Raw genomic sequence first — 14,533 nt, 5'->3', positions numbered from 1 at the left:
GTGCTTTCAGCGTTCCGAGAGCACGGATTCTCCATCAACTTGGACAAGAGCCAGCTCGTTCCCACGACCGCGATTCTACACCTCGGGACCCTGATAGACTCCGAGAAGGGTCAGGTTTTCCTGTCTTCAGAGAGGGCGAAAAACATCAAATCGCTTGTGGGCCAAGTGCTGACCCGGAGGAAGGCTCCTCTATTGACGCTGTCACGTTTGTTGGGGAAGATGGTCTCGTGTTTCCGCGTTGTTCCGTGGGCACGCAGACATTCTCGTCCACTGCAATGGCTTCTTCTTCCATTCCAGAGAACAGGCAGTTCCAACTCCACAAGGACGGTGTTCGTGCCTCCGCGGGTCAGAATGTCACTGTGTTGGTGGAAGTCGTCGGCCATCCTGCAAGGTTGCAGTTTTCTGGAACTAGACCGGGTCGTGATCACCACCGATGCCAGCCTCCATGGCTGGGGAGCCCACCTGGGTGCCCAGGTGGGCCAAGGACAATGGTCTCCAGAGGAACGTGCACAGAGCATCAACCTATTGGAACTTCGAGCCATTCATCTCGCCCTTCTGCATTTCCGGTCGCTGGTTTGGGGTCGTCATGTCCTGATTCTCACGGACAATACATCTGCCAAAGCGCACATAAACCGGGAAGGGGGGACGAAGTCACAGACGCTGATGCTCGAGTCGACACGTCTGTTCAACTGGGCGGAGAGGAATCTGGAGTCCATCCTCGCAGACCACATTTCCGGGGAAGCCAACACACGAGCGGATTGGCTCAGCAGGGAAGTGATAGACCAGGCCGAGTGGCAGCTGCTTCCCAGTCTATTTCAGGAGATTTCTCTTCGCTTCGGACGGCCTCTGGTAGACTTGTTCGCCAGTCCGACCAACGCCCAACTTTCCCGGTTCATCACTCGGTATCCGACTCCAGCGGCAGAGGACACAAACGCTCTGCGGTGTCGTTGGCCAGCGGGTCTACTATATGCCTTCCCACCCGTCACTCTGATTCAGCAGGTGGTTCGCAAGATGATAGTGGAGAGGGCGGAGATATTACTGGTGGCTCCACATTGGCCCCGCAGGCCATGGTTCGCAGATCTTGTGGAGTTTTCGGTGACAGACCCGTGGGTGATTCCTCCACATCGGATCGTGCTGTGTCAGGGAGCCATTCGTCATCCCGAGCCCCAATGGCTGCAGTTGGCCGTCTGGCATTTGAGCGCGTCCTCTTGAAGAAAGGCCGTTTGCCGGATACGGTGATTGGTACGATTCAGTCGGCCCGTCGACCGTCCACGACGAGGATCTACGAAGCCACGTGGAGAGCCTTTTGCCGTTGGTGTGCGACTGCTCATGTGGATCCTACGTCTGCAACGGTTCAGGATGTCCTCATTTTTCTACAGGCGGGTTTGGATCGGGGTTTGTCTCCCGCCACTCTCAGGCGCCAGGTGGCGGCCCTGGCCACTGTGTTATCCTGTCCACCGTACACTTCCTTGGCTCATCATCCGTGGGTGAAGGGGTTCCTTCATGGAGCTACGAACCTGAGACCGCCTACGGTTCATCGTTATCCCACTTGGGATTTATCTTTAGTTTTGCAGGCTCTCACTTTGTCTCCGTTTGAGCCGCTGGGTTCCACTTCACTTAAGTTTCTGTCGTTCAAAGTTGCATTTCTCCTGGCGATCACGTCGGCTAGACGCATTTCTGAGCTTGCTGCCTTATCCGTCAGGAAAGATTTGTGCATTTTTCATGCTAACACTGTGGTCCTGAGGATGGATCCTGCTTTTTTGCCCAAGGTTAACTCGTGGTTTCACCGGGCGCAGGAATTAGTGCTTCCGGATTTCTGCCCGTCGCCGAGACATCATCGGGAGGTTCTCTGGCACACTCTGGATGTGCGCAGGGCGTTGAGACGTTACATGCGTAGGACGGCCGAGTTTCGGAAGACGGAAGCCCTATTTGTTTCGTTCCATCCTGCATCCATGGGTCAGAAAGTGTCGTCGACCACGATTGGTCGTTGGATTAAGGCCTGTATTGCTGCGGCTTATGAGAATCAGCGTCGTCCTGTTCCTGGGAACATTCTGCCTCATTCTACGCGGAGTGCGGCTACTTCAGCAGCCTGGGCTACCCAGGCTTCTGTGTTGGACATCTGTAGGGCGGCTACTTGGACTTCCTTGTCGCCTTTCATTAGACATTATCGAATTGATGCCTACGCTTCGGCTGAGGCGTCTTTTGGGCGACGAGTTTTGCAAGCAGTGGTGTCTGGGTCCTCTGAGTTGGATAGTGTTTTGCCCGACCCTGGAAGTTAGGCTTGGGTATGTCCCAATGCTGGAGTGTAGTAGCAGCGTTCTGGAAAATGGACATTGACTTACCTGAATGTCCTTTTTCGGAACGCTGCGTATACACTCCATTTCCCTCCCTTTCTTTGTATGTTGGTTTGTGGTGGTTTTGTGTTAATAAATTTTGTTGTAGTTCACCTATGGTGTCTTCGTTCAAGACTGGGGATTCGGGTGCAAAAGGGGGCGTGGAGAGAGCACAGAGTGGGTAGATAAGTAAAAAAAGTTCTCTCAGTTGCTGTCAGATAAGAGGATTTTCCCAATGCTGGAGTGTATACGCAGCGTTCCGAAAAAGGACATTCAGGTAAGTCAATGTCCATTCCCCTTGTGGATATGTGCCCACCAGGTTTCCGAGCATTCCATCAGCCGAGAGCTCAGGGCAGGGGTGTGGGGGGTGGCGGTTATTATAAAGGAAAGTCTTGATCCGAGGGAGACCACTGTTCCACAGATAGCCGGATGTGAGTCTCTTTTTGTGAGGTGGGGTCGTGGAGTACAGATGGGCTTGTTGATCACGTACCTGGCTCCCTGCCGCGTGGCAACGGCCCTGCTCGAGCTGCTCAACGTCATAGCTGAGGTGGCGGTTGGTACCCCCAGACTTTTAGTCATGGGGGATTTCAACCTGCCATCTGTCGGCGAAACGTCTGAGGTGGCTCGGGAGTTCATGGCTCCCATGACGGCCATGGACCTTACTCAGTTAATTTATGACCCCACTCACAGGGGTGGACACACTCTGGACTTAGTTTTTGTCTCTGGTCAGTGGTCGAGTGGCCTTGATACAGGGGATATAGTCATCGAACCCTTGTCATGGTCTGACCACTCGCTCCTTCGACTGGACTTTCTAACCGCTGCACCCCGCCGCAGGGAGGCGGGACCGACCAGGTGGTTCCGCCCCAGGCGCCTGATGGACCCTGATAGGTTCCAGATGGAGCTTGGGCCATTTCCTGAGACTCTGGCTCATGACTCGGCTGAGGATCTGGTGGCCGCCTGGGATAGTGCGGTTGCCGGGGCCTTGGACCGTGTCGTGCCTTTGCGGCCTCTGACCCGGCACCGAACTCACCTAGCTCCTTGGTTCTCCGAGGAGCTTAGGGAGATGAAGCGCCGGAAAAGACGCCTGGAGAGGACCAGCCGCTCCGAATCCGACCGAACACTGGTGAGGTCTCATATTAAGACCTACCTAGTGCTGATAAAAACGGCAAAATCTAGCTATTTTGCCGCTCTTATCGCGTCATCAGATAATCGCCCGGCCGCCCTGTTTAGGGTGACCCGCTCCCTCCTCCACCTGGAAGTGCGGGATGACCCCTTGCAGGGCCGAGCTGAGGACTTTGTGCAGTATCTGTATGACAAAATTGCTCAGATTCGGGAAGGGCTGGCCTCTGACTGGGTATGTCCGGATGGGATGACTGAGGCAGGTCTTGAGAGTGTTATCTGGGGGGAGTTCAATCCTGTGGCTCCCGAGGACATGGACAGGGTCCTGGGACGGCTGAACACGACCACATGTTTATTGGACCCGTGTCCCTCCTGGTTGGTACTGGCTTCCCGGGAGGTGACACGAGGCTGGCTCCAGAAGATTGTTAACGCTTCTTTGGGCGAGGGGGTCCTGCCGGCCGCTTTGAAAGAAGCGGTTGTGAGGCCCCTCCTCAAGAAGCCCTCTCTGGAGCCGGCTGTTTTGGCTAACTATCGTCCAGTCTCCAACCTTCGCTTCGTTGCGAAGGTTGTTGAGAGTGTGGTAGCGCAACAGCTTCCCCGGTACCTGGATGAAACTGTCTATCTAGACCCGCTCCAGTCCGGCTTCCGGCCTGGGCACAGCACGGAAACGGCATTGGTCGCGTTGGTGGATGATCTCTGGAGGGCTCGGGATAGGGGTTGCTCCTCTATCCTGGTCCTGTTAGACCTCTCAGCGGCTTTTGATACCATCGACCATGGTATCATGTTGCACCGGTTGGCGGGGTTGGGGGTGGGGGGCACCGTTCTGCGGTGGTTCTCCTCCTACCTCTCTGACCGGTCGCAATCTGTGTTGACAGGGGGGCAGCGGTCGACCCCGAGGCACCTTGCTTGTGGGGTGCCGCAAGGGTCGGTCCTCTCGCCCCTTCTGTTCAACATTTATGTAAAGCCGCTGGGTGAGATCATCCGTGGCTTCGGGGTGGAGTTCCATCAGTACGCTGATGACACCCAGCTGTACATCTCCACCCCAGGCCACCCCAACGATGCCCTTGAAGTGATGTCCCAGTGCCTGGAGGCTGTGCGGGTCTGGATGGGGAGAAACAGGCTCCGACTCAACCCCTCCAAGACCAAGTGGCTGTGGCTTCCAGCGTCCCGATATAGCCAGCTGACGCCATCGCTGGCTATTGGGGGCGAATTACTCGCCCCCACGGAGAGGGCTCGCAACTTGGGCGTCCTCCTGGACGCACGGCTGTCTCTAGAAGATCATTTGACGGCCGTGGCCAGGGGGGCTTTTTATCAGGTTCGCCTGATACGCCAGTTGCGCCACTTTCTAAATCGGGACTCTCTACGCACAGTCACTCAGGCACTAGTCACTTCCCGCCTGGACTACTGCAATGCTCTCTACATGGGGCTCCCCCTGGAGTGCACCCGGAGGCTCCAGCTGGTCCAGAACGCGGCCACGCGGGGGATTATGGGGGCGACGAGGCGCTCCCATGTGACACCTCTCCTGCGCGAGCTGCAGTGGCTCCCGGTGGTCTTCCGGGTGCGCTTCAAGGTGTTGGTGACCACCTTTAAAGCGCTCCATGGCTTAGGGCCGGGGTATTTACGAGACCGCCTTCTGCCACCAATAGCCTCCCACCGGCCAGTACGCTCGCACAGAGTGGGCCTCCTCAGGGTGCCATCCGCCAGACAATGTCGGCTGGCGACCCCCAGGGGGAGAGCCTTCTCTGTGACGGCGCCCACCCTCTGGAACAACCTTCCCCCAGAGTTACGGATAATAACAGACCTCCGGATTTTTTGTCGGGCCCTGAAAACTTATTTATTTCAACTAGCTGGGCTGGCTTGAGCTAAATTTTAAATTGATTTTAAATTGGGTTGTTTTAATTACGGCCAAAATATTTAATTATTTTAATACTGTTTTTAAATTTTGTATGCTTTGTTTTTACTTAGGCTGTGCACCGCCCTGAGTCCTATTGGAGAAGGGCGGTATAGAAATTTAATTAAATAAATAAATAAATAAATAAAAGCAAAACTGAAAGTAAAGCAGGGTCTTTGCTGCAACGTGACAAAATGAGGCAGAGAGAGATTTCTTTTTCTTTTTCCTCACCAAAAAAGGTAGGTGCAAAACTGCAAACAATGGGAAATTTAGGGCAAAAGAGGCGAGTTCAAGATTTTAAAACACAAAAGAAAAAAAGCTCTATTTAACTAGGGAATTGTAATAATTGAGAAACTATTAATTGTATATTGTGTTGAAAGCAGAAATGGTTAAGTTGTGGTTTGGAGGAATATATGGGGGAAATTATTTGGTTTATTATTATTGGTAAATATAATTAATTGATTTGTAAGAAATTGGATTGCATGGAAATAATTGGAATATTCATGTTCATATTGATTAATATACAAAAAAGATGGTTATATAACTAATTGATTTATATTAAAATGTTGAATTTGTATTAAACAACTGTAATATTACATAATTAACCAATGTGAGGATGGATATAAAAATAGATGACAATGGGAAGGGATATAATATAGAATAGACAGGAAAAATTGAATTTGATTAAGATTAGAGATGAGGATGAAGGGTAATATTAGTTTTTTTAAAAAATAGATGAGGAATAAATATGACAAAAAGGAAATATAGAAATTGTAAATTTAATTGAAATGACTAAACACTGTTTAAATTTGGGAACTGGCCAAATACTCTGTTCAAAGAAAATACATTGTATGTTTGTATGTGTGTTTCTAATTATTGCTATTTATTCTTATTTGTTCTCTTTTATTCTTTAAAGTTTAACAATTCATTCTTTATCTTAATATCTTTATATTTGTTTGGGGTTGGCTTTCTCCCCTTTCATCTTTTTTATTGTACAGCAATCTTTCTCCTCAAACCTACCACCTCTCTCTCTTCTTTCCTTCTTACTGTCTCTTTCCCCCCCCTCTTCTTCTCCTCCCTACTTCCTCTTCCTCTTCTCCTTCTCCTCCTCTCTTCCTCCCTCTTTTACCCTCCCTCCTACTCTAATTTCCCTTCCCTTCCTTCATTCCTCTCTATTGCTGTATCCTTTTATGCATATGGACTACTCAGAGGGCTGAAAAAGTTATTCCTGACTGGTCCTCGCACTTTTGACCAGTCCTCGAACTTACAACTGTCCTCACATTTTATGTTTTTGCCCTATCTTGTCACCATGGTGAAGAGAAGCAGTTGTGAAATGAGTGATACGGTTGTTAAGAATGCTATAATGGGCATAAATGATGACCAGTCATAAGTGCGAAGACCGGTCAAAAGTGCGAGGACCTGTCAGAAATAACTTTTTTCAGCCCTCTGGGTAGTCCTTTTATGCATATGGACTACTCAGAGGGCTGAAAAAGTTATTTTTGACTGGTCCTCGCACTTTTGACCAGTCCTCGAACTTACGACTGTCCCCACATTTTACGTTTTTGCCCTATCTTGTCACCATGATGAAGAGAAGCAGTTGTGAAATGAGTGACACGGTTGTTAAGAATGCCGCAACGGACATAAATGTGAGGATGGTCATAAGTACGAGGACAGGTCAAAAGTGCGAGGACCAGTCAGAAATGACTTTTTTCAGCCCTCTGTGTAGTCCCTATGCAGATAACCACGCCCACCCGGTCACATGACCAGCTAGCCACGCCCCCCGGTCACATGACCAGCTAACCATGCCCACCCAGTCACATGACCACCAAGCCACACCCCCAACTAAGCCACGGCCACAGAACCGGTTGTTAAAAAAATTGAATCCCACCACTGCATAAAGGTCTTTTTGTTTCCTAGTCATACAGTGAGTTAATGAGTCCAAAGTAAGACAATTTGAGCCTTGTTTGTTTTCTTGGCTCTCCGTGATATTCTCAGAATCTTCTACAAAACCAAAGTTCAAAGGCAAACTCTTAGTATCTTGCTTCTTCAGAATACAACCTTCATTTCCATTGAGTGGTACAGGAAATATCATGGCTTGTAAAGTTCTGATCTTTATAGGTATCCAGAAGTGATGGCACTTTAGTCCTATCTTTTCACTGTGTTCTCTGGCTTTTAGTATTAGGATTTATAGATCCTTTGTGGTGCCATCAGCCAATGCAGCTTATTGAAGTTTCTTCCTCCAGTTCTAAAACTACACTTATTTTCTTCCAGTCCACCTTTTCTTGATATGCAGTATGTTCAATATATATAGGTTGACCAAACATGGAAAGTGTATACAGTTTTGTTGGTCTCCTTTGCCATGTTTTGTCTATAACCGTGATGGCGAACCTATGACACGCGTGCCAGAAGTGGCATGCAGTACCTTCTCTGATGACACATGAGCCGTCACCCCAGTTCAGCTCCGCTGCACATGTGCGCATGCCTCCTGCCAGTGAGCTGGTCTTCGGATCTCTGCCACACGTGTGGTGACAGGGTGCATGCACAGGGGTGTGCATGCATGCACGGGGGTGTGCGGCACCTGCGGGAGCACATGCACATGTGTGGGGTCTGGCGCACATGCAAGAGGCCACAAGGGCAGGGGCTGGGGTACATGTGCGGCGCCACGCGCACATTGCATTTTGGGGGTTTGCTTTGGGCACTTGGTCTAGAAAAGGTTAGTCATCACTGCTCTATAAGATTGCCAGACATAAATTCAAGATGGATACGGAACAGGCCTACCTTGTTCATTATCACTGATATTAATTATAAATAGTCTCCTTTGTAACATGCAGTGCAAGGAGTTGGAAGTTTTCAGAAAGCAATGAGATTTTTTCCCACACACATCCCTCTATAGGCAAGCTTAATTAATCCTGTCAAAGCAGGAAAAACCTCAATATTTCTTAATTATTTAGTAAAAATGCTGGAAAAAAATACCTACCAGGAAACTTCAACTCCCTTCTTTTTTCATGCTCAACAGAGGTATCCTGTCTCGGATCTTACAGACATGACCAAAAAAAAGGATGGAGAAAGGAGAATTTTGGGGAAAAAAATATGTCATTTTTGTTTCCTTTGCCAAGGAAATTTACCAAAATAAATGGACAAGAGTAGACATCCTTGTTTTCATAAGGGCCAGATCCTGAGTCATGTTAAGAGGAACATTCATGATTATCAAAAATAACCCCATTGATTACAGAAAGGCCTTTGATTATGTTGATTACATCAAACTGTGAAAAGCAGTCAGAATTCCAGAACATCTCACTGTCCTCATGAGAAATATATGTGTAGGTCAGAAAGCCAAATTATAGACCAGTGACGGCTAACCTTTTTGCTGTCACGTGCCAAAAGTGGGGGGAGTGCGGGCGGTGTGTGTCACACGCACGCATGCCCAAACCCATAATTCAATGTGCCCCACACATGCGCGTGCAACTCACCCATGCTCCCCTGCTTTTGCCACGCAATGGCACAGTGATCCCAGTAGGTCCGTTTCTCACCCTCCCCAGGCTCCAGAGGCTTTCTTGGGGGGTGGGACTGGAAGTCAGGAAACATGCCGTTTCTGGTCTCTGGAGGGCCTCCGGGGGGTGGTGAAGGTTGTTTTTGCCCTCCCCAGGCTCCTAGAAAGCCTCTGGAGCCTGGGGAGAGTGAAAAAGCCCCCCCGAGGCCCTACTGCTGGAACTGAGCTAGGGCAATGCTCACGTGCCCACTGATATGGCTCCGTGTGCCACCTGTGAAAGCAGTCAGAATTCCCGAACATCTCACTGTCCTCATGAGAAATATATGTATATTTATTTATTTATTTATTTATTTATTTATTTATTTATTTATTTATTTATTAAATTTATATCCCGCCCTTCTCCCCGAAGGGACTCAGGGCAGTGAACATCCAAGAATTAAAATAACATACAATATAAAAGTTAAAATAATTAAAAATAAATTAAATTAAACGGCCGCCCGTTTAGGTCGCTCATATAGGGCAGAAAGCCAAATTATAGGCCAGTGATGGCTAACCTTTTTGCTGTCGTGTGCCAAAAGCGGGGGGAGTGCGGGGTGGTGTCATGCGCACGCATGCCCACACCCATAATTGGGTCGGGAAACGTGCCGTTTCTGTACTCTGGAGGGCCTCTGGGGGGTGAGGAAGGTTGTGAAAAACGGGCCTCCCACCCCCCAAAGGCCCTACTGCCGGAACTGAGCTAGGGCAATGCTCGCGTGCCCACTGATATGGCTCCGCGTGCCACGTGTGGCATAGGTTCGCCATCATGGCCCTATACCATTTCAGACAAGTGACTGTCCAGCAGGGTGGATTTGATTTAAATCGAGTTGATTTAAATCACAATTTAAATCATGATTTAAATCACTAGTAAAAAGGCTTGATTTAAATCAACTCGATTTAAATCATAAGTTTTAAAGAGCAACTGTCATCTCTGCTACTCCTTTGACCCGCGGTTGACTCACCGATAGTCCCAGTGTTGCAGAATATACAGCCTCATGCTACATAACTAAGCTCCATTTCATGCTGAATAAACTGAATTATGTATCTTAAATAGAAAACTATCTTACGATCGATTTTTACCCCAAAAGTTTTTTATTAAAATAAATTCGATAAAAATAAAAAAATTCTGATTTAAATAAAAAAAATCCGATTTTTTTGATTTTTTTAAAAAAATCACTGATTTTTATCCACCCTGCTGTCCAGTCTTTTCTTAAAAATCTCCAGGGATGAAGCACCTGCAACTGCTGATGGTAAGCTGTTCCACTGGTTAATTGTCCTCAGGAAGTTTCTCCTTAATTCCAGATTGCTTCTCTCCTTGATTAGTTTCCATCCATTGTTTCTTGTCCTGCCTTCTAGTGCTTTGAAAAATAAGTTGACCTCCTCCTCTTCGTGGTAACTTCTCAAATACTGGAATACTGTTATCATGTACCCCCAGTCCTTCTCTTTCTCTAAACTAGCCAAACCGAAATCCTGCAATCATTCTTCATATTGTAGGAAGTTAGCACCCACCCCTTTCCTGGAAGAATGAAATATTTTAGGAAATATTAAAAAGGCAGAATATTATATTTCCCTGGATGAGAAATGGAGAAACATGTTTTAAAGACAAAGCAGCTTCCTGCCACCCCCACATACACCTTTGTTAATGGGCCATAATCTGCAACACAATAGCAAACAGAAACTAACGAAATGGGACCCATCTAGGACAGAAACTCACCACATGGCACCTGGGAAGATTACATCAGCCAGCAAGGCTACCTAAGACCCCCCCACCCCCTGGGAGTCTGACAACCAATCAGGATACTCTTTCTGGGCCCCAGGAAGTTCAAAGCCAGAGAGGGCATAAAACCTGGGGACTCACACCATCTCTGCCCTTTTCTGTTCAGGAACTCAAGCCATGTGATCCTGTCCACCATTAAACCGTCTTGCCAAGCAGTCTCCATGTTTCCAGTGTCTTTTTCCCCCACTTGGAGCTGAACCCAGAAGGATATTTCTTCTAACAATATGTTTTAGTCTCCAGGCCTTTAATCATCTTTGTTGTTGTTCTTTGGACTTTTTCCAAAGTTTCAACATGTTTTTTGTAATGTGACTAAAACTTGATGCAGTATTCCAGGTGCGGCCTTACTAAGGGTTTTATAAAGTGGTACTGATACTGATTTTGATTCTATGCCTCTACTTATACAACCAAGAATTGTATTAGCTTTTTTGGCTGCTGCCGCACACTACTGGCTCATATTTAAGTGAACATCCACTAAAGCTCCAAGATCCCTCTCACAGTTACTGTTTTTGAGCCAGGTTTCACCTTGTGCCTTTGGTTTTTCCTGCCTAAGTGTAAAACCTTGCTTTTCTCCACATTAAATTTCATTTTGTTGGATAGGGCCCATGGTTCAGGTCTGTCAAAATCTTTCTGGATCCTGAGCTTGTCTTCTGGGGTGTTGGCTATCTCTGTCAGCTTGGTGTCATCTGCAAATTTGATGAGTTCCCCTTCTATTCCCTCATCTAAGTCATTTATGAAGATATTGAAAAGTCTTGGGCTGAAGACGGAACCTTGTGGTACCCCACTGTTTACTTCCATCTGTTGGAAGAAAGGGGTGGGTGCTAACTTCCTACACCTCCACGTAGTTAAGGATGACTCATTGAGTATTGTTTGTCAGCAGTTACAAATCCATCTGGTGGTGATGTTGTCTATCCCACATTTTTCTAGCTTACCAAGAAGTAGCTTGTGGTCTGCTTTGTCGAATGCCTTACTGAAGTCTAAGTATACACAGTATTTCGCTGGTCTACTAATTTAGTCACTTTGTCAAAGAATAAAATAAAATTGGTTTGGCATTGGTTTGGCATGATCTGTTTTTAACAAATCCATGCTGGCTTTTAGTTATAACTATTTGTTTCTAGATGTTCGCAGATATGTTGTCAACTCTGAAGCGAACCTGGCTGAAGCTATCTTGTGCTGTCTCATAGTTGCCACAAACTCTGAAAGGGGAAGGGAGGGGGGGAAATAGATATGCTTGCTAAAAGTCAAAACAAAAAGTTTTCTTGTTGGAACCAAGGTCATCCCAACAGATGGCAGTTAAGGGAGGAGAGGAGTGATCAAGCAGCTTGCCAGCTACTCCCAATGTGACCTATGACATCTGAGGAGGGAAGATTTGCTTTTCTAACTAGGGAAAAATAGATTTTTTTTATCCATCTGGAGGATCTCCAGTATTAATTTCAGTTAAAACTGGTGATCTAAGCTGAGAAGTGGCAACGCTGGGGGTTTTACAGTATTTCTAAGTAATCTTCAGCAAGACATTTTCTTAAAATCGGTCACATTCAAATATCATCTGACTTCTCTCAAGGCATTTTGCAAGATCAGTAGTATAACTAGAGGAAGTGTTAAATGTCTGAACTTTAGATTGGACTGTAAATGACAAAAGACTTGTGATATCTTGAATATATTTATCGTATTTCAGTTCAGTTTACAAATAAGATACATAAGTGTTTATGTGATAATCTACTATCCAGATTATTGTCAGACAGGTAGGAGTTAACTTTTTATAATAGAACATATTACTAAACAATAAACTTTTTGCAATTTTCCCTTGCCAGGAAATGACCTAGAGGCCTTACATTTCTGCGTCCTATATACTCTACAATCAAGAAAAATGAACCCTGAAAGCACCACTTAGTAATATTAAAAGGAAACTACCTCAGCACCAAGAAGCAAAAGTGGAAAGGCTTGCAATAAAAAGAAAAGAAAACATATGTTATGAATAAAGTGTAGTAGCAAAGACTCTAGAAAAATATATGCTTTTTTTCAGTATTAAGATGGGATTTGACTGACGGGCTCTGTCAAATCAAGAAGTTATTTTGTCTGCTGATGTTAAGACTCAGTGATCCTTCAAGAACAGTCATAGTCTGCATTACTCATCACTGTTGAGCAGTGATTTTGCTTTTCCTTTCCTAATACTAACTGAAGAAAAATATAACAATGGTACTACTTTTTAAACATGAGCTTTCAATTTAAAACAATATTAACACCAGGTGTCAGAAATGCACTGACAGGAAAACTACAGCAAATGGCTTTTGTGTCTTGTACATTGCAACAACATTTTGGGTGCCCCCTGTAGGATGCTTAAGGAGAAAATAGTACTTTTAGTTACCACCACTTGCTTTTATGATTATAATTTGTAATTGCAGCAGTGCTGCATTTGAACAGCGAATTGTACGAGTCAGCAAAACAGCTGCCATTTTCACTACTGACACCTAGTACCTAGATTTTTTTTCCAAATGCCTTTTCTGAAAATTATGTGCATGCTCCTCTGCTATTGCTACACATAGATGGCTTTCCAAGAGAGCAACTCATGAGAATGAATTAATTCAAAAAACCCTTGGCCAAGTACTTCCTTATGTATTGCTGCAGTGCACAAGAAAGTAAAATGGACTATAAGCGGCGCTTTTTGCTTGGCGGGTCCAAGCAAAAAGGGCAGCAACACCAGCAGTATCAAGTGCCAGAACTGGGCAAGACTCTGGGCGCCTCCTTAGCATCTTCAGCTCCAACCTCTCCTCTGGTTTCCCTGGCTGCTGCTGGCAGCTGCAGTCACGCGACCCCAGTCGCAGACCTCCAGCAGGGAATCTCCAAATACCTAGATGCACTCAATGTATTTTGTCGTGCAAGCACTTTCCTCACAGACCTTTTCAGCAGTGTATTCCGGAACTCGCACTATTCTAAGGCAGCTATGCAACTGAAGGACGTGCAGGAACATGTCATGGAGGCAGCAAGTCGACTCACAGCAGCAATAAAACCAGAAATTGCAAAAATGCTTATGGAACTTAGTGCTGGAGCAGCCAACTTTAAAGATCAGAAGGAGTTCAGCCTACAGGACATTGAGGTAAGTTGCTTCCTTTCTTTAGGCAAGATCTGCTGAGAGGTTTTAGGGTTGCAGTCAGGGTAGACATATCCAATAGAAATTAGAGAAACATCTGAGCTACTGCACCTGGTATTTTCTTTGGAAAAAGAGCGGTTGTATTATAAAATGTTTAACAAGTGGAGTGATGCTGTCATAACACATACCTTCCCAAGTAATTAAAGTACCGCTAATAAATGTATGACAAAAGAAACCTTCATGGGATTATGGATAAATGGTAAATTAGCTTTACTTTGATACTGACATTATAAGAATGAATGCAATTGTTGTTTTTAATTTCCCTGGAATCTATGGATCACTTGGGAAATAAAATGCAAAAATTCACCAACATATCCATCTGTTACTGCAGTGACAGTTCAAAAAACAATTGCATTATAGTGTAGAGTTTGGATGTTTAAAGTAATAACTGAATCCGTATGTTTGAGTATGCTGCTTCTAAACATTGCCTCTTACAAGATGACAGTGATCTAAGATTACGTTTTGAACCCGTTGACTCTTTTTTGAGGTTTTGTACAGTGTTCAGAAATAAGGCCCATCGGTAAGGTTTATGACATGCAGTGGATTCCTGAATTCCTTATGAAGTTTCCAATTGTCATGGCTCCACTTTATGAATTTAAAAGATGGTAAAATACTTGTTTTGCAGTGTGATAGAGTTTGATTGTCTCTTCCAGCAGCAATCCGTGTATATTGAATAAGAGCCACCCATACACACCTTCTGTTTGGAATAATAATTAGCTCTCTTGAATTGCTAATACATATG

At 46.0% G+C, this 14,533-nt stretch overlaps 1 protein-coding gene and 1 long non-coding RNA gene across 2 annotated transcripts in view; both read left to right on the top strand.

Moving 5' to 3' along the window:
- The window catches only part of LOC139323530 (uncharacterized), a 29,791-nt gene extending 17,185 nt beyond the window's left edge, over positions 1-12,606 (top strand). Inside the window, exon 2 of the long non-coding RNA XR_011600995.1 lies at positions 12,455-12,606. This is a non-coding gene — a long non-coding RNA (uncharacterized lncRNA). The remainder of the gene's footprint in view (positions 1-12,454) is intronic.
- A 378-nt stretch (positions 12,607-12,984) lies between these two features.
- GARRE1 (granule associated Rac and RHOG effector 1) overlaps positions 12,985-14,533 on the top strand; it is a 31,476-nt gene continuing 29,927 nt past the window's right edge. The window contains exon 1 of the mRNA XM_070952917.1: positions 12,985-13,737. Coding sequence (XP_070809018.1) covers positions 13,255-13,737 — 483 coding nt within the window. The 5' untranslated portion in view covers positions 12,985-13,254. The remainder of the gene's footprint in view (positions 13,738-14,533) is intronic.

This window comes from Pituophis catenifer, unplaced genomic scaffold (genome assembly GCF_029215685.1).
Source record: "Pituophis catenifer annectens isolate HBS135680 unplaced genomic scaffold, rPitCat1.0.hap2 SCAF_13, whole genome shotgun sequence".
NCBI classification, from domain to species: domain Eukaryota; kingdom Metazoa; phylum Chordata; class Lepidosauria; order Squamata; family Colubridae; genus Pituophis; species Pituophis catenifer.
The sequence above is the reverse complement of the archived record's forward strand: the minus strand, read 5'-3'. Positions and strand labels throughout refer to the sequence as shown.